The 22,691-nt window shown below is 40.9% G+C and overlaps 1 protein-coding gene across 33 annotated transcripts in view; it reads right to left on the reverse strand.

The window, feature by feature from the left end:
- NRXN1 (neurexin 1) overlaps positions 1-22,691 on the reverse strand; it is a gene marked incomplete at its 5' end in the record, with an annotated part of 1,159,071 nt that overhangs the window by 575,726 nt on the left and 560,654 nt on the right. For all 33 annotated transcript variants that reach the window (XM_080814815.1, XM_080814809.1, XM_080814838.1 and 30 more), the window contains 2 exons: positions 16,564-16,754; positions 17,860-18,241. In XM_080814815.1, the coding sequence (XP_080670941.1) occupies positions 16,564-16,754; positions 17,860-18,241 (573 nt within the window). The remainder of the gene's footprint in view (positions 1-16,563; positions 16,755-17,859; positions 18,242-22,691) is intronic.

Consider the following 22,691-nt stretch of genomic DNA (forward strand, 5'->3'; position numbering starts at 1 on the left):
GAGAGAGAGATCACAAGTAGGCAGAGAGGCAGGCAGAGAGAGGAGGAAGCAGGCTCCCTGTGGAGCAGAGAGCCCGATGCGGGGCTCGATCCCAGGACCCTGAGATCATGACCTGAGCGGAAGGCAGAGGCTTAACCCACTGAGCCACCCAGGCACCCCTTGTTTTGTTTTCTGAGAAGAAAGCTAAAGTCACTATTTCCTCTGACTACTTGTCACTATTTCCTCTGACTACTTAAAGGAATTAGGTTAAATTACTGAAGGTAAAAGCATGGGGGTCATTGATATTTCTGTAACACATTAAGGCTTAAGAGTAGACAAATGCAAACTTTTAACAAACCACACATGGGACTGAACAACAAGGACCAACCAAGACCCCATCTAAGATCAGAGGGCACCAAATGTTTAATACTCAAGTCAAAGTTAGCAATTCAAGTAGGTATTTTGCTCTTACACAAGATCTGCATTTTTTATAGGTCTCTTTAAAAAGCCAGGTTAATTTTAGAAACTCTTTGCAGAGGAGACGCTCAGCGGTCACCAGTTTGGTTTATTAGTTGTTCCCTAACTTCTCTATATCTTAGTCTTTCTTGATACATAAGGTTTAGTCCTAAAACGACCTGGCTTTACCTCTGCAGTAAACACCTGTAAACCCATTATTTTTAGGCTTACCCTGGCTTTCTTTCTTTTTTTTTTTTTTTAAGATTTCATTTATTTATTTGACAGAGAGAGATCACAAGGAGGTAGAGAGGCAGGCAGAGAGAGAGGGAGGAAGCAGTCTTCCTGCTGAGCAGAGAACCCGATGAGGGGCTTGATCCCAGGACCCTGAGATCATGACCCGAACTGAATGCAGAGGCTTTAACCCACTGAGCCACCCAGGCACCCCTTACCCTGGCTTTCTAAGCTCAGCCTAAAATCAAGCCATCATCTCTCCCTTGCACTAGGAAACTACTTCTAGACTTCCCTGTTTACAGCATTCACATTTCTCATCTCCTTGCTATCCAAACTGAAATTTCAAAATCATTATTACAGTGTATTCTGTATCTCATGCCTTTCATTTCAATTATTGCCAAGAACTGATGACTTAGCTTTGCTAATACTTCAGACATTTGTCCCTCTGATTGAAAAAAAATTTTTCCAGTTCTTGTGTACCTTTCCCCTTGTACACCTTTTTCTGCGCTAAGCATCTTTATGTTCTCATTTTCCCTTATTAATCACTGAGTAACTAGATGAATGGAAGGATGGATTGGTGGGTTTGCACTCACTAAAGAATCACTTGAACTAAAAAGACAGAGTGAAGGTTATATGAATACAGCAGTCATGTTCACCCCTCATTCCCTCCACCTAAGAAATAATGAAGTTAATTTTGGGGAATTTTTCTTCTACCACCTCCTTTCTTGAACACAGAAGTGAAGCCATCCAACTCATGAAGAGAATTCAACGCAGTGACATTTTTTTCTCCATTCTAATAGAGCAATCCATGATCAATTTTTTTTAAAAGATTTACTTATGTATTTGAGAGAGAGAGAGTGAGAGAGAGGGTATGCATGAGCGGGAGAGAGGCAGGGAGAGAGGGAGAGAGAGAATCTCAAGCAGACTCCCCGCTGAGCATAGAGCCAGAGGCAGGCTTGATCTCATGACCCATGGGATCATAACTCCAGCCAAAACTGAGAGTCAGACACTCAACTGACTGAGCCATCCAGGCGCCCCAATCCATGATCCATTTTAAGTAGCATATTGAATTTATGTGCAGATAGAAGCAGACAGAAGACAGAAGTACAGAAACAGCTTAGGCTATCAACATGTGCTGATGAGTAACCCCTCAGGAGTGTTTTGCCATTAAAATAATTTGAAAAAATCTTTGTGGGAAATGAAACTCCAGCCCACCCTGGCCCTCTGCCTCATTCTGTCTCTGGCTATTCTGTCATTCTCTGTGTTCCTCCATAAAAACATGTGATCTAAGTTATGTGGCCTCCATAGGTACACTTCACACTGTGGACCTTTTACACTATTTACACTATTTCTCCAGACTCTTGAATTCTGTTCCCCTGTTGGCATCACAGAGAGGCATGCATTTACTATTTGTGACCATAGAACAGCACCAAGCTGACTTTGTAGACTCCTGATGCTCTGCCCTGGGAAGGCTCTTCATCCCGATGCGCACTAACTATGAGTTTGTGGTCTCACTCCATGCAGCCCTTGGGCCACCACTCAAGGACTTCTAGGAGTAGAGTCTTTCTGGTCTACTGCTACTATGTCTTAGCTCCTTGCCAGCCACAAGGATTCCTGATCCTACAGCAGGCTCCACATCCAACAGTACATTGCTTTTGCTAAAAAGACTCTCCATTTCACAAAAGTCACAGAGACAGCGGAATTTAAATGTAGAGCCCTGTCCGGCTGAGAGAGCGAGCCTCCCCACTGCTTTGAGTCCCAAGCACTGCCATGGTCAAAACCAGAAAAGAGCCGTGATTTTAGAGTAAAACGACTGGTGTTGGTGCAGTATTCTAAACTTTAGTGAATACTTGGCCATGTATCATTTCATTGGATTTTTGCCTGTTGAGTGACAAAAGGGAGTAACAGTTATCTTGGAGACATGTCACAGATAAAGACACTATGGTTCAAGGCCACAACGCCAGAAAATGGCAGGGCCTAATTCCAAGCACAGGTCCACTGAAACTATGATGATGTTAACTGACTCTGAACTGGTTTGTACACTTGTATATTAAAAGTGGTAAGTAGCCAATTTGGGTAGTTCTACTATTCCAAAATACAGGAATGTTTTAGAGTATCTTGGCCAGTGGAGGAAAGTAAATGTTAGCAGGAGTCCGTGCACACTAACACAGACACCCAGGGCAACGGGAGGCTCAACTGCACACTAACGGAGTAATCTCCTCAAGACAAAATCAATTTGCTTCCACACAAATATTAGGTATCACAATCCTGACGAGTGGGTAGAATTCTTAGGACTCCCCAGTCTGATTTTTAGATATGGCAGCTATTTTTCAACTGCCTCCTACCAACAGTTAAGGAGGACACCTGCATTCTTCGATGGCCAAACTTAATACTTGTGTATGACAGGTGTATGTGTCTGTGTGTGTGTGTGGGGGGGGAGGTCTGATCAAGTTTACATCCAGACTTTAATGTTTTCCTTGTAGTGAGCATTAAGAGTTAATACTGTCATTATGTTTATAAACAGGACACATAATGCTTTCGCCGTTCTGAAATTTTTGTTTCTATCTGATATTTTCAAAACAAACTTGACCAAAAAAAGAATTTTTGTTTTAAAAGGAGAATTACAAAACTTAGAACACGAAGACAGATTCTGTTTGTGTGTTTGGCCAACAGACTGTGAGGGAAAGCTGGTGGGCATGCTAAATGGGAAATAATAAAATGGAATTGCTACGGAGGTGTGTGTAGCAATCCATCTTCTTCTAAACCCACTCTATGCCAGTGACACCATGGCAGATGGGGTACGAGTTCAGGCATGTAAATTCATGCCAAGCTCACTTTGTCTCATGGTTTCGTAAACTTGCCTGTAGGTGAAAACGCAGTTCAGATAGTATCATTATTCTTCCCGTTCCTCATCCGATTGACAGCCAGTGTAGCTACCTCAGACATCCTTTTAGCATCAGACAGTCCTGTCACCACTTCCTGTTTCATTTCTCACTCAGTGTGTGATGCTGTCTGGGACCGCACACGGCTTGCCGAGGTTCTCCATCTCAAAACTAATGTCACACCTTATACATGCACCGAGCCTCGGTTTGGGTGCTCTGCCACCTCCTGTTCTATTTGATCCTCACACCAGCTCTTCCCGATAGGCAGGAAGTTATTATTAACCCCATGTGCAGGTAAGGAAACCACCCTTCTGAAAAGGTAAGCTAATTGTCCAAGACAATGCAACCAGGACCAGGAGAACGACACCAAAAACTCCAACTCCCAGGCTACCTCTTCTCCCACTACACTACGCGGCCTCCTATTTTTGCTAAAAATCATCCCAGTGACAGGAATAGAACAGGTGGAGGAGTTTAGAAACGACTGTTCCTGAAATTAACGCAGACTTATAACTAAGGGACCACTAAGAGGACCTATGCAAATCTTCTCTTTCCTAAGATTTTGAGTGGTTCTGTATAACAGTTTGGCTTTCTTTCTTTTTCAAAATAATTTTCCTTAACTCAAAGAAATTTTCTTTTCCTATTTCAAAATAAAGGAACATTTATTTTGGGTGGGGAAGAGCTAGTGCTATACAGGGTAAGTTTAGAAGAACACCTCTTTCCCATAATAATGGCCTGTTTAATGCAGGTCAAAAAAAGGACATCTGTTCTCAAGTAAGATATACAGAATAAAAGAGGGTAAAGCCACCGGTGGTTTTTGGACAGCATGGAGGACAAAAATGATATAAAGTACACCAAAAAAACTTCATGGACATTGCCAAAAAATCTTCTAAAATACATGAGCTTTATAGAGTCAAATAAAACTCTTATTTTTTTTTTTCTTAAGTATCTGAACTTCTCTTTCATTTTTTTTTTTTTTTCAAAGAAGGGATTCTTTTTGTGCCTGGAAGATGGAATATTTTCAATCAGGCTATCAAATCTCACTGGAATACTATAATTCTTTACTGCCTATCTCCAAATAATTTGTTTTTCCAATATTTAAATTACTCTTAAGGAGAAATGCAAGTACTTAACAATAGTGACAAAAAGGGGAACAGGGAGGTGTGGGTAACCTTCCCTAAAGGCTAGCACAAGGAAGGGCTTAACAATAGAACGGACTGAAAATAGCCTACCGGTACAAGCTAAAGACTGATCAGCCAATGTCCAATCATCCAACCAAGTACTTAGTTTGCTTGGGCCTGGTTTTAAGTACCTATAAACATAAATTTCTATAGAATACATGATAAGAACATAAAATAGTTAAAATTGTTAGCTATGGGGCACCTGGCTGGCTCAGTGGGTTAAGCCTCTGCCTTGGGCTCAGGTCATGATCTCAGGGTCCTGGGATCGAGCCCTGCATTGGGCTCTCTGCTCAGCAGGGAGCCTGCTTCCCCCTCTCTCTCCCTGCCTCTCTGCCTACTTGTGTTCTCTCTCTCTCTCTGTCAAATAAATAAAAATAAAATATTTTTTAAAATTGTTAGCTATAATGCTTGAGAAAGACTTCAGAGGCTAAGGAAATAGAACCAATACATAGGTTCTATGCAAACATATGGGTGGAAAGAACATGTGGAAAAATCGAAGTAGAAATATCTAGTTCTCCTATAATTACCACAAGTGAAATTTTCAGCACTATAAAACGTAGTCATGTGTAAGTTTCAAGTTTTATATGGAAGAGGGAATTTTTTCTTTACTATATAACATTTCACCCTAAGTGTTAAAAAAGCAGTATCTTTCACTAGAAACATTCAGAAGAAATTCCATTTTATGTGTTGGCAAATACACATAGTAGTATTTAAATATTTCCACAAACCTGGGTTCAAATTCTACTTCTAGGGAACTCACTCAGCCTTTTTGAGTCTCTGTTTTCTCATCTGTAACGTGGAAACACTAATATCTCACTCATCTAACTGTTGTAAAGATTAAGAAGCCACAGGATGCCTGGGTGGCTCAGTCATTAAGCATCTGCCTTCAGCTCGGGTCATGATCCTGGGGTCCTGGGATCCAGCCCCGCATCAGGCTCCCTGCTCTGCCAAGAGCCTGCTTCTCCCTCTCCCGCACTCCTCCTGATTGTGTTCCCTCTCTTGTAGTCTCTCTCTGTCAAATAAATAAAATCTTTAAAACAAACAAACAAAAAAGATTAAGAAGCCACACCTATGAAAAAGAATATCAAAATTTAAGTCCTGGATGAAGGACCAACACAATAAAGATAAAATAATCTGAGTCTGGGACAGACAACCCAACACTTCCTGACTGCAAAATTTTTTTAAAAAACTTCTATGATGTAAAATGATCATAGAATAGTCTTAAGAGTGAGTCCAAACATTTCCTCTTAACCAGTATATGGTACAAATACATTTTGAAGTGATAGTTTGAGGTAAAAAATAATACTGTAGCTTAATTATATTTGAACATCATGCTTATTTAATTTAATGATTTCACATTTAAGCCCTTAATACAGTGACACACAGGTACTCAATAAATGACATTATTTAATAAGTCACTAATTATGATGCTGATGGCACTAATGAAGGCAGTTTATACATCCCTGAACAGAGAACAAAGACAAATGCTAGGCCAGGAGACAGTTTCTTTCACGAAATTATCCAGTTTTGCATATCACCCTGTTGCTGTGCATGGTTCAAACTTGTGTCCCAGCAAAAGAACAAATAATTCTTTCTTAGAACATCAAGCTTATCAAAAATATATTGAACCATGTGTGTCCAATTTATAAATGCCAAAGTTCTGCTGTGTTGTAGATAGAGTACATTAGCACACGACCTTAAAGGGCTTGGAGAAGTCTTTTTCCAGTCTCGGGGCTTCAAGGGGAACCGGAGGTGGGCAATGCAAGTAGTGGGTGTAACGAAGCAAGACTAGGTGGGAGGTGTAAGGACCTACTTAGCAAGAGGCTTTCATTAAAGTTAAACTGTCCCTGCTCCCCTTCCCCCAGGGGATTTACTTAAAAACAAGTCCTGGAAACCAGCTCCAGGTAACAAAGCCCAGATATAAGGGTGGGTCAGGCCAGGTGGAGACATCAATCAGTGGGGGGTTGCATACTGTCTCCCTAGCTACCAAGGAGTCTGGGCCCCGCCCTTTGGGAGCCTTTTTGGCGCCAATTCTAATCAAGGTATAATAGGCTGGTTCAAATGTCTACTAGGGTAAATTGTAATTCAATTGGTCACCTAGCATCACTGTGGAGTTTCCCGTGTGTGTTACAATCTCATTGGCCACCTGTGCATGGCCAGACCCAAATGCATGGCCTTTGCCCGTAAAAGCTAGTCTGTGAAACAGAGAAGGGTTGCCCTCTCTTGTAAGAGGCGCTTCCCCGAACGTTCGGTCTGATTCTTGATGCTTGGCGTGAAATAAAGCTTTGCTTGACCTTCGCTTTATATCAGTCTCGCTCCTTGAATCACGAACCCATTATTGGGGCATAACAGTGGGCAAGAGAGGTGGGGGAGCCTCATGCTACCTGCCTAAGAATGTTAATAAGCAACCTCTAAGAAACCTGGAAAAAGTGGCCTAAATATTGTCAATGCCTTCATATCCAGGTGAACCTTACAAAATCTCCTCTTCTTATAAATGCTCAAGTTTCAAAGAACACTTTGGCTGATCTTGGGAACCGTTCTGAGAAATGAGATCTCATGTGTGAAATACTTGTAACAGTGCATGGGATATGATAAGCCCTCAGAAAAGGTTAAAATAATTATTATAACTATTTAATATTTAATATCATTATCATTACTGTTTTGGTGAGATGTTTAACTTCCCTAAACCTCACCTTAGTTTCATCATCTGTAACATGGAGCTTAGTATGGCAACCTGGCCACTTCGTCATGAAAATCGAAGAGATCATCTCTGTAAACCTCTCAGCTGATGCTTTGCAAAGGGTACATGATGATGGAGAGAACAGTGATGTGCCTTGCCTAAGGACACACATAAAATAAATAGTAGGGATGCTATTTCACCTATGCCTTTCCGACCCCAGAGCGAGAGTCCTTAATTACAATGTTATATTGCTTCTTGCTTATCCTCAAGAAAAAACACGATAATTAACTGCAGAAGTCAAGAAAGGACCCTTTTTCAGGGCAGAAAGAGAAAACCACATTAATGCGGCATTAATAAGAAAGCCTGATTGACCTAATGCAATTCCAAAGTAGTATTGGAGGTAACCTCCAGTGTGTCAAAAACATGAGGCCCTCAGCAGCACGGTAACATGAAAAATGTGCTTTGCTACGAGCATCAGGATGGTGGAAATGGCTCTGAAGCATCTCTACAGGGATAGGGGTATCTTTGTCCTAAGCCCAACTCACTTTCCAGTCTGTTCTGATTTTGAACCATGGCTCAAGAGGAATTGTTCAGGATTAAAAGAAGAAACTGAAAACTAGTGTGATCTCTGGGTCACGGTAGAAGAGGGCTGGATCCACATTATTACTAAACCCTAACTAAATGGAACCACGGCTGAAAGTAACAGTGATATTTACTTTTGAGATCTATAAGGAACAAATGTAATATTACCCACAAGTCAGCCATGGCTGCTCTGTCCTTTATAGATCTAGAAGAGCCTGGTTTAAATCTTTCCAATTTTGCAGAGGATAAAAATCTAGCATTCTCTCTCCCTTGTGTTTCCTCAAAATCCAAAAAGGCTCTGACTTCTGTTTCTGGCTTTTGTATCTCATGCACTCTCTCTGATTCCAGATCAACAGTCTCACTCCACCCACAGGAGAATTTTATCCATGCAAGCATTTATGAATTTAATTGTATGAACATTTTGGTGGTGTGCAAAATCCAGTTTTTCTACCATCTTGATGGCTGTAGCTCTGACCCCCAACCCCTGCTCCGGAACAAAGCAGACACACCGGCTTGATTTTTGCATATGAGCTTATAGATCACCTTTCAGAGCCCTCGATGGCTCCACTTAGACTCCCAAGTAGTCTGTTCAAATATTTCTTCCAACAAATCTAGAGAATTCATATTTTTTTACAGTATGACCCTGCCTCCTACCATCCCTTATTCTACAGAGAAGATGCTATGTTCCAAGCAACCTTACTCTCCAAGAATTTGGCACTAGGACTCTGAAACTCAAGTCAGCCTCTCGTGGGTATCTGAATTGCTCAGGGGTAAAAAGCCAGGTCCCTTCCCCAATGCCTGTGATAGCAGGGAAAGCCAGTGTGCCAAGAGGGAGAATAATGAGGGCTTTTTGGGGAACCAAGAGAAAGCAAGTCACAGCCCCAGGGGAGACCAAGAGAGTGAAGATGCTGGCTTGTTGCTGACAGGTTTCCCAAATATGGCTTTCATGAGGTCCAGCCTTAAACTTTTTCTCTCTGGCCCTTGGGTTCCTTGAATGATATACGTTGAGTCACTTCTCCTTTTTTCACTGAAGTTAGTCTGAATGGCTTTATGCTTTTTGTACCCCCAAAGACCTTTGTCTAAGTCTCCTTTTAGAAAAAAAAAAAAAAAAGAAGAAGAAGGAAGGAAAGGAAAAAGAAAAAAAAAAAAAGAGTTTGCCCATGAAAACTCTGAAGACTCAAGTACTTCTTCCGTAAGAGAAATGTTACCAAACTTGGCTTCTCGGATGGCTCTGACACCGGGAGCTCTTGACCAAGAAGCTCAACTTCTAAAAAGACATCTCAGCTGCATGCCAGGCATTCCCTGAAGAGAGATGAACACTGAAGGCCTAGCTACAATGAGGTGAGGTCTTACGAGCAGTAGCTGACCCTTAAGAACAGTAGCTGACCCTTAAGAACCCACCTCAGGACCTATAGGCACGTTCTCCTCCACAGCATAAATGTCACCAGCTGTAAAAGCTCATCTTATCTAATCACTGTTCTGTTGGGACATGGTAAATGGGCACGTTGTCCAAAAGGCATTTGAGCACTTGGTTCAGGTTTCCAGGACCCCACACATTGCCGTGGGAGGACCGGGAAAGGCTATTTCTCTGGAACAGGACCTCTTCTATGCTCTTCCAAGCACACAAGCCAAGACCTGTGGCTGCCAGAGCTCAGCCAGTGTCAAGGGTAAGTAGAAGCCAACATTGGGGCTTTAAGCACCTGTATCACCTGCCCTAAAGCAACTGAAAACTGGGAGGATTGGGGTCTTTAAAGTTGCACCAGAAATAAAAAGGCAACACACCACCAGTCTCCATCTGGAGCCTAGGGCCGACCACATGAAGAGTCTTCTCCAAAAAGACCATAGAAGTTCTCAGATTTCTCTTCACCATGTCGCTCCAAGATTTCACCTGCAACCAACTGAGTTGCTATGAACAATAAAACTTGTCTTCCCTGGCCTATGGTAAAAAGTGTTCAACTGGGAATTAAAAGACCAGATCTAGAAACACTAATTATCTGTATGGTGGTGCTGGCACATTTCCCTTGAGCACACTGGTCTCATCTGTAAAAGAAACAACTCAGACCAGTCTGTCTCTCAGATTACTTTGAGCTCTAAGCTCCTATGATCCTAATGGTGGGAAGGTAAACTTCAAATAATAGGTTTAGAGGGCATAGAAAAATTTAAACATAGAAAACCTATGCCCAATGTGGAAGAGACCCCAAAACAAGTACAATGAGTGGAGGAATACAAAAGAAAGCAGAATCGTTGACTGGGAATAAAGAACTTACAGTCTGTTCAGTTGTCTAAGTTGGTCCAAGGGAAGCAGAAGGAGGAACTTTCATGCCCAAGGTCAGAGAGTGGTCCAAGACAACTGGGTATGGGGAGGAGATGTCTCATGGGGAGTGTGGGTGACAGTGAGATTTGAACACACTCACAAAGGCCTTGAAGTAAAGAGACCAGACTTAGACTGATATCTGGAAAGCCTGGGAATCCACTGGAGATACCAGGAGAGAAACAATTGTTTCATATCTCTAATTGTCTTTCAATTCTTGTGTGGGAAACAGAGTAACAGATGTCAAGTCTGAGTATGTCCTCAGAGCCTGATTGTCTCTATTCTGTACTGTGCCTGCAAAGTGGTCTCTTTTCCCCAGTTTGCCCCCATTTTCTGCAGTGAAGCCAAAGGAATAACTGTAGATTAAACTCTACGCTCTTGCTTGCAACCCCTTCTTTCCCTCCTCCTCACCTCTGGCATGACACTCAGGGCCCTTCTGAATAAACTAATCACCCCACTCCCTTTTAAGAAGCTCACAGAGCCTTCCAGCTCATAACCTCCTTCCCAGAGATCATCTTTCAAGTTTGGGTTTTATGCCAATGCAAATCTAGTTCTGTGTGTACAGCTACTTGGCCTGAAGAAGTAAGCCTAACCCAGAACAGTGGGGCAAAAGCCCATGGACTTGTGTTCTAGGAAGGTCCACTCACTGTATGAGACCACGTCTTTGGGGGAACTTGAAAGTGAGATGAAGAGAGAGAGGAAGAGACAAAGTGGTAATGCACAGGAACAAAAGCACTAGTTTGAAGCCACAAGGCAGAAGCCAAGAGCAGGAGAAGGCAGGGAACAGAGAGAAATTATCTCTAAGTGGGAGAAGACGCCATTGAGAAGGGATTGGCAGTAGAGCTTGAAATTAGGGAGCAGTGGATATTCATGTCCAAGGGAACACCTGGGAGGGCTGCTCTTGAGATCCCAGTATGACAATCAGAACAAAGTTCTTATTCTCTGAGTGGCCTCATTGTTCATCAGCTGAAAGGATTTGTCTCTCTTCCTAATGGATCCTTAAAATAATCTCCCATTAACTAAAGTAATGTGAATAAATCTTAGCTCTTCACAAATTTAAAAAAAAAATCTCATAAAGACAGCTTAAGCAACAGGACAACAGATGCCTGCTTCCAGCTTCAACGCTATCTTCTGCTTTAAAAGGCTCTACTCAGAGTTGGACTCTTCTCTGAAAGTTTCTTTTTCAGCAAATTGTCTGGGCAAGGCACACAGTCTGAAAATACATAGCTCAGGCATACTGAAACAGGATCGGGACATGGGAATAAAATCTCAATCATGAAAGAACAGCAGCAATGATTTGTCAAAAAGCAACATTAAAGGGCAGAGAGAGGGGAGCATAGGTGTTATATTCAGGATTGCAGAGGGTAGGTAGCTGAGCGCAAAGACACGGTGTACCATCTAGATGAAAAGAACGTGAATACTATTCATCTTCAGTCTTTGCTGAGAGGCTGAAAGTATTTGAAAGGGCAGTCCTGGTTGGTTGTCTCTGATTATGGAAACTTTCAGGGGCTTAGTCACAGGATAAACAAGAGCAGGTGGCTGCTTTCAAAGTAAGATTTAAGGAGGAATATCAAGAAGGTTAAAAAGCAGATAACGGTAAAAAGGAGAGAAGAGACAAGATAGGAAGACAGAGCGAGAGCTTGCTCAAAAGCCCTTGGGGGCAAGGGATAAGGAGAGAGTGGGGGAGAACAAAGGCTCACGCTCTGCCTGGGCTGACCTAGTTGAGGATTATTCACTGGTAAGTAGTTTGCTAAGTGGCCACCTGAGGGCACTGTATTCTCCACACTCAGAAATCTATTTTTTTCCTAATCAAGTAAATTATCCTTAATTTGCTAAAGGATAAACTTAAGTAATGCCCTAAAGAAGGGTGCCCATGGAAAACAGGGGCTAAAGACAGTCCTTTCTATCTTTGTTCTTTTACTAGATTAACGTATGAGCAAGACTGACCTTAATTTAAATCCCTGGGTGAAATAAAATAACCTCATTTAAATCTATTTAGTGTTTAGTAGAAAGTCAATAAATACTCGCTCCTTCTCATATACATACATATACAAACATATAAATGTGCCAAATACAGGAACAAGAGAAGGAACATAAGGAGGAATTACACGAGCCCTTTGTCTCTCTAAAGGGGGCAGGACTCAAAAGTCCCACAATGAATGCGCAGCTGTGCTAGGAAATCATTGCGGAGAGCAAATTTATGCTGCTCTTTTCATTGCGAGATCCAGCTTGTACGTAATAGCCAGAGGGAATAGAACACAAACAGCTGGGAAATAAAGATGAAAGCAAAACTGTATCAGCAGGGAGAGACACAGAACCCCCTGAGAACTCGGCAGTGTCACGAAAGATAATTTGAACAAGGTCACCTGCATGGGATTCCTCCTCCCTGAGAAAGATCATTAGACTCCTGCCCATTCCTGACCATCTCCAGTGGAGTCAAGGTGGAGAATGGAATGAATGGTCCCTAGCTTGCAAATTTCTACACTAAATTCCTCTCTATATAATGACACAGAGAGGCAGATAAAAGCATACGTTTTTATAAAGGCCCCAAACATTATTAAATGGCTGAAAACAAAGAAACTCTGCTTCAGCACAAGGAGAGCCTGTGGAGGTTCTCCCCCTCCAATCAGGCTTGTAAGGCAAGTTTTTGTGGCCTGATGCTGCCCTCTAGTGTCTTTTTGAGGTATGGTAACATGAGGAAAAAAAATACTTAAAATAACCCTGAAGTAACTATCCATGTCTCTTTGAACCAGGCCTGATGAAACAAAACAAAAATAAAATTCTAAAGTAAAAGTAAAACCAGGATTTGTACTGCATTCCAAAGTGACTTAAATTTTGCTTCAACATGGACACCGCATCTTTTCAGGGTTCTGAAACACATGGCATCTACATTAGTGAGTGGTCTTCAAAGATACAGACACCGGCCATTTCCTGCACCTTACTCTCAAGTGTCTACAGCTTCAGTCTGTCTGAGGCAAGATCCAGAATCTTGCATCTCATGAACCCCACCACATGACTGTGAAGGGGTAATGTTGGCTGACCTCACGTTGAGAACTAAAGATTGTGGCAGAGACTTTGACTGTAGAGTAAATAGGATAACTTTCTTTTAATTCTTTAAAGGCAAACATACATGAAATAAAATGATGGACCAAAATAGGTCACCTTTCATTTTTCCCATATTTAGAGTGTCTGAATTCTATGTGACTAGCATGCTAAGAAAACAATGCTGTTCAGTTCAGAGTGAAGAGTTCCTGGATGCTCTCCTACATCAATCAGCCCTCCCTAATTCCACTGGGTGTCCAGGTGGGAAGGAGAAAATGCCTGGATGTTTTACTCATCCTTCCGAAATCCCTTAAACATAACCTCCCCTAAAACTCTCCCTGGTGCCACCAGATTCGTTTTAATGCACTGAAGTGGCTCCGGGGTGTCCCGTTCTTCTCTATCCTGCAAATGCCGCAAGTCAATCTGCTCCACGGGACAGAAAGCTTCTCATGACAGGAATCTTTCCTCCTCTTCAAAGACGCACTCTCTGGGATGCCTCAGAGACTCAGTTGGTTGCCTGTCCCGGACTGAGTCTGGCATCAGTGCTCCCTGCTCAGCAGGGAGTCTGCTTCTCCCTCTTACTCTCCCCGCTCTTGTGCGTGCTCTCTCTCAAATAAATAAATAAAATCTTTAAAAAAAAAAAAGTACTCTCCATTCTTTGCACAGAGAAAGTGCTCGGTAAACACTCCTCATCTGGCCAATGCCTCTCACCACATACACCAAAAGTTGGTGGTGATGGAAGATAGGCGAAGTGTTGCCTCATGACCACGCTCCCTTCTTAAGCCCCTTTTAGTGGGTAGCACACATGTCAAGCAGGCTTCTTTGGGGTGATAATCACCATTGGACCACACATTTAATTTATAAGCCCACAGCTTTGGCTTTTAATTTTTAAATTTCAATTTTAGGAACCTACTTTCACTTTTTGGCATAGCCTGATAAATCTGGAAACACACAGGAACTTCATGAGGTAAAGGGGGTTGTCATTAGTGTAGAATCTCTATTCAGCTGGGAAATTCACTTTTAGTTTAAATAGTGATTTTTTTTTTTAAACAGATGCATTCAGTCAGAATTCACTGCTTAGTATCTAAATATTATATAAAATGCAATTTTTAACTCACTGTTTTAGTTTCTGCTTTGTAGATAAAAAAACCTTTCTTACACTTGGAATCATGAAACACTCAATGTTTTAATAAAAATCAGCTCAAGGATCACTTAGATTTGTAAAAGTCCCCCACCAACAGACCAGAAAGAAAGCTATATCATGACCTCCTATTACCCTCACTTCAATTTTTTAAATGAACAATAAGCAAATATTTACCTCAGGAGACAGTGTCCTGGTTGTCCAGTGATCTAGAACCCAGTGCCTTGCATGACTTCGCTATACCCTCAAAGTGTATGTAGGTCTGTGCAGGTCACAGACATCCACCAACCAGGAATGGCTTCTTTTCCAGCCCTGTTAGTGTCCCACACAGTGTCCGCAGTTTCCAGTAAAATTCATTTATGCTTACTGAGGTCTCCCTCTCCACAAACAGGACATCATCCAGCTTTAGCTTTGGTGGCTGACATGGCCAGGACACCAAATGTTACAAACTCTCCCTTTCCCTTGATAATTACCACCTGAACCCCCTGTGCAAAACAGAGGGACTTACAAAATGGGAAAATACGGAAAATGCACTCCATTCTCTTCAGTCAAAGAGAAGAAAGAGAAAGAGCTATAGCCTGTTAAAGAGCATTTCCTTTGAATTTCATTTTCCTCCCTGAGCTAAGCTATTAGCCGTGTGGACACAAACAGGATCGCTTTGAAGTTAACAAGAGGCCCACTCTGAAAAAAGGAAGACAGCCATTATCACACATTTTTATGTGTTGGACAAATATAGTCCCAGGATTGTAAATATATTCTGCAATTACAGGATGTGAAACACTTTTCACCTTATTTAGAAAGAGCATTTTTCTCTAGAAAGAGTTCTGTTGGATTTTCTTTTTCCATTTCTCTAACTTTCCCAAGTATTTATCTTTTGAATCAAAGGAAAAGATCCCATCAATATAAATCAACAGCTCTTGTCAAGCAAAACTGTGCACACAATGATCCCTGCAGGGCTGTGGAGTACATCAGGATAGGGGAGCAAGGAGGGGGTGCCTCAGAATGGGGGCTGTGTTTACTGGCAGTTGTTTTTATCCCTAGACAAGCCATTCAAAGCTCAGATTTCCTACATTCATTTAAAAAAAAGAAAATGCTGATAAAACCTGGTCTGGGGCACCTGGGTTGCTCAGTGGGTTAAGCCTCTGCCTTCGGCTCAGGTCATGATCTCAGGGTCCTGGGATCGAGCCCCGTGTCAGGCTCCCTGCTCAGCAGAGGCCTGCTTTCCCCTCTCTCTCTGCCTGCCTCTCTGCCTGCTTGTGATCTCTTACTCTCTGTCAAAAAAATAAATAAAATCTTTAAAAAAAAAAACCCAAAAAAAATCCTGGCCCAGTGCTTGTTGCCATGTTAAATGAGATGGGGATATTTGAATATGTTCTTAGTGAATCACAAAGGCCCATTCAAATAGAAACTTCTGTTATTTTCTCCCATTATTGACATGTTTTCTAAGCATTAGTCTTGCTCACTTGAGAAATCAATAGGGAAAGAAAAAGTCTGTTAAACTTTCTTAGCAGCTGGTGATGGAAGCATTCCGATGTGTGTGTGTGTGTGTGTGTGTGTGCACGCGCGTGCGTGTGTGCATTGGGGGTAGAATGTTCTAGCAAATTCATTGCTGGAAACTTAAGGGTAAAGGCCAGGCTCAGACCCCTGTTGGTCAGAGGCTCTGAAGTATTCAGGAAACCTCACCAAGGAAAGAAAACTAGTAAGCTCTAAAAGAAACTCCTTGGGTATCTAGTTATCTTGATCCCAAATTGATTAAAAACTATAGGGACTGAAGAAACTTGCAAGCAACCTACTCGTCTTTGTAATAAATATCAAGACTGAGAACATGTTTTCTCTTTAAATTTTAATCACGCATGCATTCTTAGAGGTTGCATATTTTGAGCTATTAAAAATACATATGTTTCTGCCACATTAAAGGAGAAGAGAAGCTTGTGTGTTGTATTATTAAGCATGTGTTGGAAATGAAATTCTGGTCAGTCTTTGCAAACAGTACCAATACACACACTCCAAAAAAAGGACCTGCCATGTGAGTGGAGCCCGTGTGGGTTCATGCCTGTTACTCTGACTCGGTGTGCACTTACTTTTGAGGTCCAAGTTCCTGGCTCCCGCAGTGATTTGTGTTGTGATTTTCGTGTCGATCTTGACAGTGTGGAGATTGCTGGTGTCCCTTGATATCATCACATTGTGCCACTGATTGTCGTTGAGAGGTTTATTTGAGCTCCCTTTGATGAGGTTAGCACCATTTCCCAAATCAAACACATAATGTAAGTACCTGGGAAGAAAGCAAAGGTTGAGAAAGTGCCATCGTTTCTTGAATTTTTGATGGAGTCCAACTAGATATTACAAATGGAGATTTTTTTTTTTTTTCCATGTGGTTCAGTGCTTGCTAGAAGTCAGACAGTGAGTTGTACAGAGGCTCCGCTAACAAGAAAGTAAGAAACAATACGATTTCATCCAGGAGGATTACTCGTCTGCATTAGTGAAAATTATTTTTCGCATCATGGTCTATAACACACCTTATGACACTGGAAGGTCACCTTTCATGACTCATTCCCTATTTCCACCACTATCTCCATCTTTTGCCAATTTCTTACACCTGCCCTTGTTTTGTCTTGAATGCCTGTTTCTTATATGGAAAACGTGCACTCATCCTTCAAGACTCAGCTCTGATATTCACTCCCAGCCTCATATATTTTCCTAATTTCCCCAAAGACTCTCCTGAATCTTTGCACATAATCATCTGAGGCAATAGTTCATGCTGTTTTTCCATTATATCTATACATTCCCCATTTTAGTGATTGGTATGTTCTCTAGTCCATTTGTAGCTATGTTATAATGTTCACTGATTGAAGGAATGAGTACCCAAATCAATTAAAAGACCTCAAATTTTCCTCACCGCTTCAAGGTAATTTAACAAAAAAAAATTTCCTTCTAAATTCTTCAAGGAATTCTGATACAGAACTAAGTTTGAATTAATGAGATTTTGTGGAATTAAAGTAATCTGATTAGTTCATATTAGGTAATTAGCACACATTTCTATACATTTGTAGAAACTCTTTGGTAGAATTACAGTATGCATAGTAAGGAAAATCACATTTGAAGTGTACAATTCATGGAAGGCTTATCATTATCATAACTCAGTATTATTTGTACCTTGTAAATGAAAATGTAGGTATAAAAGACTCTACTGATTTTCTATTAACTTTATAAGATATCTTCATAAGAGGTGATCTGAGCAAATATATTATTTAAGCGATTCCCCCACACCCCTGCCCACTTCCTTAGAAGCCAACATATGTGTTAAATGTATATTTTTGGATATCGAGGTCCATTTTGCAAATTTTTATTTATTTGTTACTGAACTTACATATACTCACCCTTTAACTAATTCGACCACAATAAAGTCATTTCCATCCCCACTATTATATAGAATTAGTCCATCTAGGGATGTTGTCTTGAACTGGAAAAAAAGATGCATAGAAGTGTAGGCTTGCAATGTAGCTAAGGCAACATAGCTTGATTTGGTCTTGAAGGTGACAGGGTCTGCTATGATGTTCCTGAAGCCAAATCTGGCGTTGAGCTCGCAGTAATCTATGTCACCATTTTTACACAAGTCAATGTACGCCATTCCATTAAATGTCAGGCTCTGGAGGTGTCCAATGAAGTTGGAGGGGACAGAAGACAGATACCGGCGTTCTGTGATGATGCCAGTCTCTATGTTATGAAATTCCAGCCTTGTGTGATCACCTGCCATTTGACCTAAAAGGGAAGATAATGTATTACTATGGGGTTTTTTTTGTACCTGAAAGAAACGCCCAACTTGAGATTTCCATGACAATGATCACATTTTAAAATACAAGGATTCAAACGCCCGTTGACTTCAGTTACATACAGTAAAAACATGGCAATGATATTAAAAGGTGAGGCTGGATACTTAAGGAAACTTTCTTAGGTCAGGTTTTAATCTGTTTTAACCTTAACAAAAATAACCCTCAGTAGGCAAAGTTACAGAATTTTTTAAGTAGAAGAAATAAAGGAAGCAAGAAATAGAGAAAAAAGAGAGAAGGAAGGGAAAGAGGGAGGGAGAGAGAGGAAAAGAAAAAAGAGGGAAGGAATGAAGAAAGAAAGGAAAGAAGGGGGGGAAGAAGGAAGAAAAAGAGAGGGAGGAATTAAGGGCAATGATTATTGTCCTAAATCAACCCATTAGAAAGTGATACATTCCAGTTGGGTGAGGATGTGCATTTCTTTATAAAGAAAAGCTCTTCAAGGGGCACCTGGGTGGCTCAGGGGGTTAAAGCTTCTGCCTTCGGCTCAGGTCTTGATCCTGGGGTCCTGGGATCGAGACCCACATTGGGCTCTCTGCTCCTCGGGGAGCCTGCTTCCTCCTCTCTCTCTCTGCCTCTCTGCCTACTTGTGACCTCTGTCCATCAAATAAATAAATAAAATCCCTAAGAAAAAAGAAAAAGAAAGAAAGAAATGCTCTTCAAGAAAAAGAAAGGGGGGGGCACCTGGGTGGCTCAGAGGGTTAAGCCTCTGCCTCAGGTCATAATCTCAGGGTCCTGGGATCGAGCCCTGCATCGGGCTCTGTGCTTGGCAGGGAGCCTGCTTCCCCTTCACTCTCTGCCTGCCTGTTTGTGATCTCAATCTCTCTGAAAAATAAATAAATAAAATCTTTAAAGAAAAAAAAAAGATTGTGTATTTTCTGATACTCAATAGCTAAAATGAAGGGCTGCTAACTATTCTTCCAACAATGAACCATGAAAATGTGTCTACAGTTAAATATGCACATTTCACCTTCCCTTTTCTATGCTGAACAATTCCCACAGTCTTTCCGAACACTGGCCTCCCATCCACTGCCAATTTTCCATTGATTTCTTCTGGACGCATGCCATTTTCTTTGCATTTATGTTTTGGATACTTAAAGTGGGTATACTATACAATATCAAGGCATGCCCAATTTTGAAAGTATGCGTAAAATTAACTCACATTACCCTAAAGCACAATTATTTTTTAAACACTCTAGGATGAAGTTTGGTTGCATATTTATTTATTGATTAACTTTTCAATTCAGCCCCCCATGCCTCTGCATCCCACCAAATTACTCTGTCAACCCCATGAAAGCCCAACCTAATCCCATCTTTACTCCTAAGGTGATTACTGTAACCTATCTTACTTTTAAGGTAAAATAAACAAAGATGTGAACCTGTTTCTCAGTGTACAACATAAAGTACTCTTATCATTGCTAGTGAGCATCTTGCTCTTGTCTAATTAAACTGCCATTTGCTTTCTTCTGAAACTCAAAAAGGTCATTTAAATTGCAATCAAGTTCTTCCAGGTGCTAGCTTCACTACTCAATTTGGTATAATTGGAAAATTTATCGAGCTTGCCCTATCCCGTCATCCATGATATTAATGAAAATACTAATTAGAGCCAATCCCAGGATCAGACCCTGCAAAAATGCACTGAACCTTCTTCCCAGGTGTAATGAAGATTGGACAACCATCTCCGTGGGCCTCCCTCGACCAGTTTGACAGATTTTCATTTCCTTAGTCAAGACAGTAAAATATTAGATGGCATTTTGAGGAAATGCTAGTGAAACATAAAAGGCATGCTTATTCTTGTGCAAGAAAAACTGTCTACATACATAATTGATTTTGATGCTTATAAACTCATTGGTGTAAAAAACTCTCCCTGAGCTGTACTTAATTCTGCTTAATTTCCACACCTCTTTACTAATCCTTGATCCTGGTAACGGCATTCCCGCCATCCCTTGACTTGTTCTCTTTTCAGCTATTGGTTGTTTGTTTTTTTTCCCCGATTTTGTCTATGCAAACTTCTTTTTAATACAGAAAATATGACCATAAATAATTGTGTCTCCCCCTCTTTCTTCCCCACGATGCCTCCTTGTTGTCTCTTAGTTGTAAAAATAGTATTAAATCCCAAGCATTTCTGGTTTCTTGTATGACATCATTTCTCTCCGTCAGTTCTTTTGTTCAATGACCTCAATACTATTCTGCGGGGAGCTACTTCGTTGTTAGCAAGTAAAAGGAGGCTTTAATAATTTTCAAATATCATACCAGAAACACTGAATTAATAAGCTATATAAAAGGAAGAATATAAAAAGCTGGAAAAAAAATCACTTGAGCTTTTATATTACCTTGTGTTTTTTTTATCTTTTTCATTATATTAAAATCTGAGTCTTAACTCAATGAACCCACCTCAAGCCTGAAACTGTCAACAGTTTTTTCTTAAAATCTCCATTAGTGAGCCAACAGATAGAAAAGAAATGCCACCAACAGCCCCCCCCAAATTTCAAATGCTTAAAATTAAATATTATCTCAAACTGTCGAGTTCTTGATAGCTGTGAAACATGGACACACATTTTGCTTAGCAGGACCGAGAAGTTCAGTGATAAAAATAACAAGTGATGTCTGTTTTCTTTTCTCAAAGGAATAGAATATGTATGCAGATCATAAATAATAAAAAGGTAGTAAAACAGTTTGGGAGCAACCGTGGCCCAGTTACAAGAAAAATCATTATGGCCCATGTTCAAGAGTCTTTTCTTTCTTTAATAAGCGTATATAAATCGCATTGACAGTAATGGCAGATACGCTTGCTCGCGAGGGAGAATTAGCACCAAAAGCCCATTATCCACTGACTAAGAAGACATTAACTGCTGCCTTCTAAACATTTATTTTTTTTCCCTCAGAATTTACTCCAGAGTTTAATCCTCTGGTAGTAATGTAACCACCTCTACTATTAGACACATATATTGATTATGAAAAAATAAAGGACATTAAAGGAGAAAGATTTTTTAAGTTTCCAAGCATTTAGAGATAGAGTGAAGAGAATCTGAAGTTAGCAAAATGCCTCTGACCAAAGGGTATGGGTATACCCGACTGACAATGATCTCTAATGAAAATCGACCACTGGACCATGTGTCTGCACTGAAGTCTTACCATGCAAACCAAATCTTTATACCCAAGGAGATAATAGGATCAGCCATTGTATGTTTAATCTTGTTCAGAGTGGGGCTATATTTCTGCTGCAGAACAAAATAACCCTCAGCCCTGCATCAACTTGTTAATTCACTTAAAGTTATTGTGCGTGTGGTGTAGATATATGTATGCGTCAGGTGTTGTGTGTTAGGAAATGGAGAAATAGTATCGTGAGGAGCAGACTTGGCTCCTATTTTTGTAAAACTTATGGTATATTGGGGGAAACGCAGACAAGAAGTGGTAAGGAAATAATAAAATATCTATGACAAAACCAAAAAAAAAAAAAAGATAAAAACTTGTTATGAATTTGATAATCGGGGAGTTGTGTTGGTAAATATGGAATGGGGGCCTCAGTTGATATTTAAGTGAAATTTGAAGATTAAAAAAAGAAACACATGTTGAGAGCTGGAGCAGAACGGGGAGGTGGACTCCAGGAAGGGGGAACAGAGGAACACAAGCTTTCAGGTGAAAAAGAGCTAGAGGGTGTGGCTGGAGACTCAGGGTAAGTGAAATTAGTGGCTCACGGGAAATGGGGAGGAGAGTCAGGAGCCAGATAATCAGGCACAGTGCCTACTGATTATATTCACCAGCACGAGGCGGGGAGGGGGGTGGGCAGGCAGAAGCCATGAGTTGGCATCTGCATGTGTGTGCTCAATCTCTCTAAAATAGTAAAACTTGGAGACAATTTGAAGTAAAATAGAACAGGAATGGAAATAAAAAGAAGTATGAAGTGAGATAATTTTGCAGATATAATATGCAGGATTTACCAGTAAAGTACAGGTGGCAGAGGGGAGGGAAATTTTAAGAAGGAGTTAGGTGGTCCCCAGTAAAGAAAAATGAGAGACAGCTTCCATGACATAAGAGAGAAATCCTTTTAGCTCTACTTGCCCAAACACACTCCCCGCAGAACTTCCTAGGAGGTGTCAGTATTACAAAGAAATGCAGAAGCGTCCATAGCTAAGGATTTCAAGGGAAAAAAGTGAATGCAAAAGCTAACGGTCTCTACCAGGCCTGGAAATAGCCTAACAATATCAGAGACAATAAATCAGTGGTAAAAACTCACGGTGCTATTTCAAAAGTAAGCAAGACCCTGTATTCCTTACCTGAGATGAGGGCCCAAGACCCTACCCAGTTTATACCGATTCTGGACCCTGTCTGGAGCCCGTTCCCTTGTCGGACAGTGACCTTTGCTTCATTATAATGCTACAGTC

The sequence above is a fragment of the Martes martes genome (assembly GCF_963455335.1).
Source record: "Martes martes genome assembly, chromosome: 9".
Taxonomy (NCBI): domain Eukaryota; kingdom Metazoa; phylum Chordata; class Mammalia; order Carnivora; family Mustelidae; genus Martes; species Martes martes.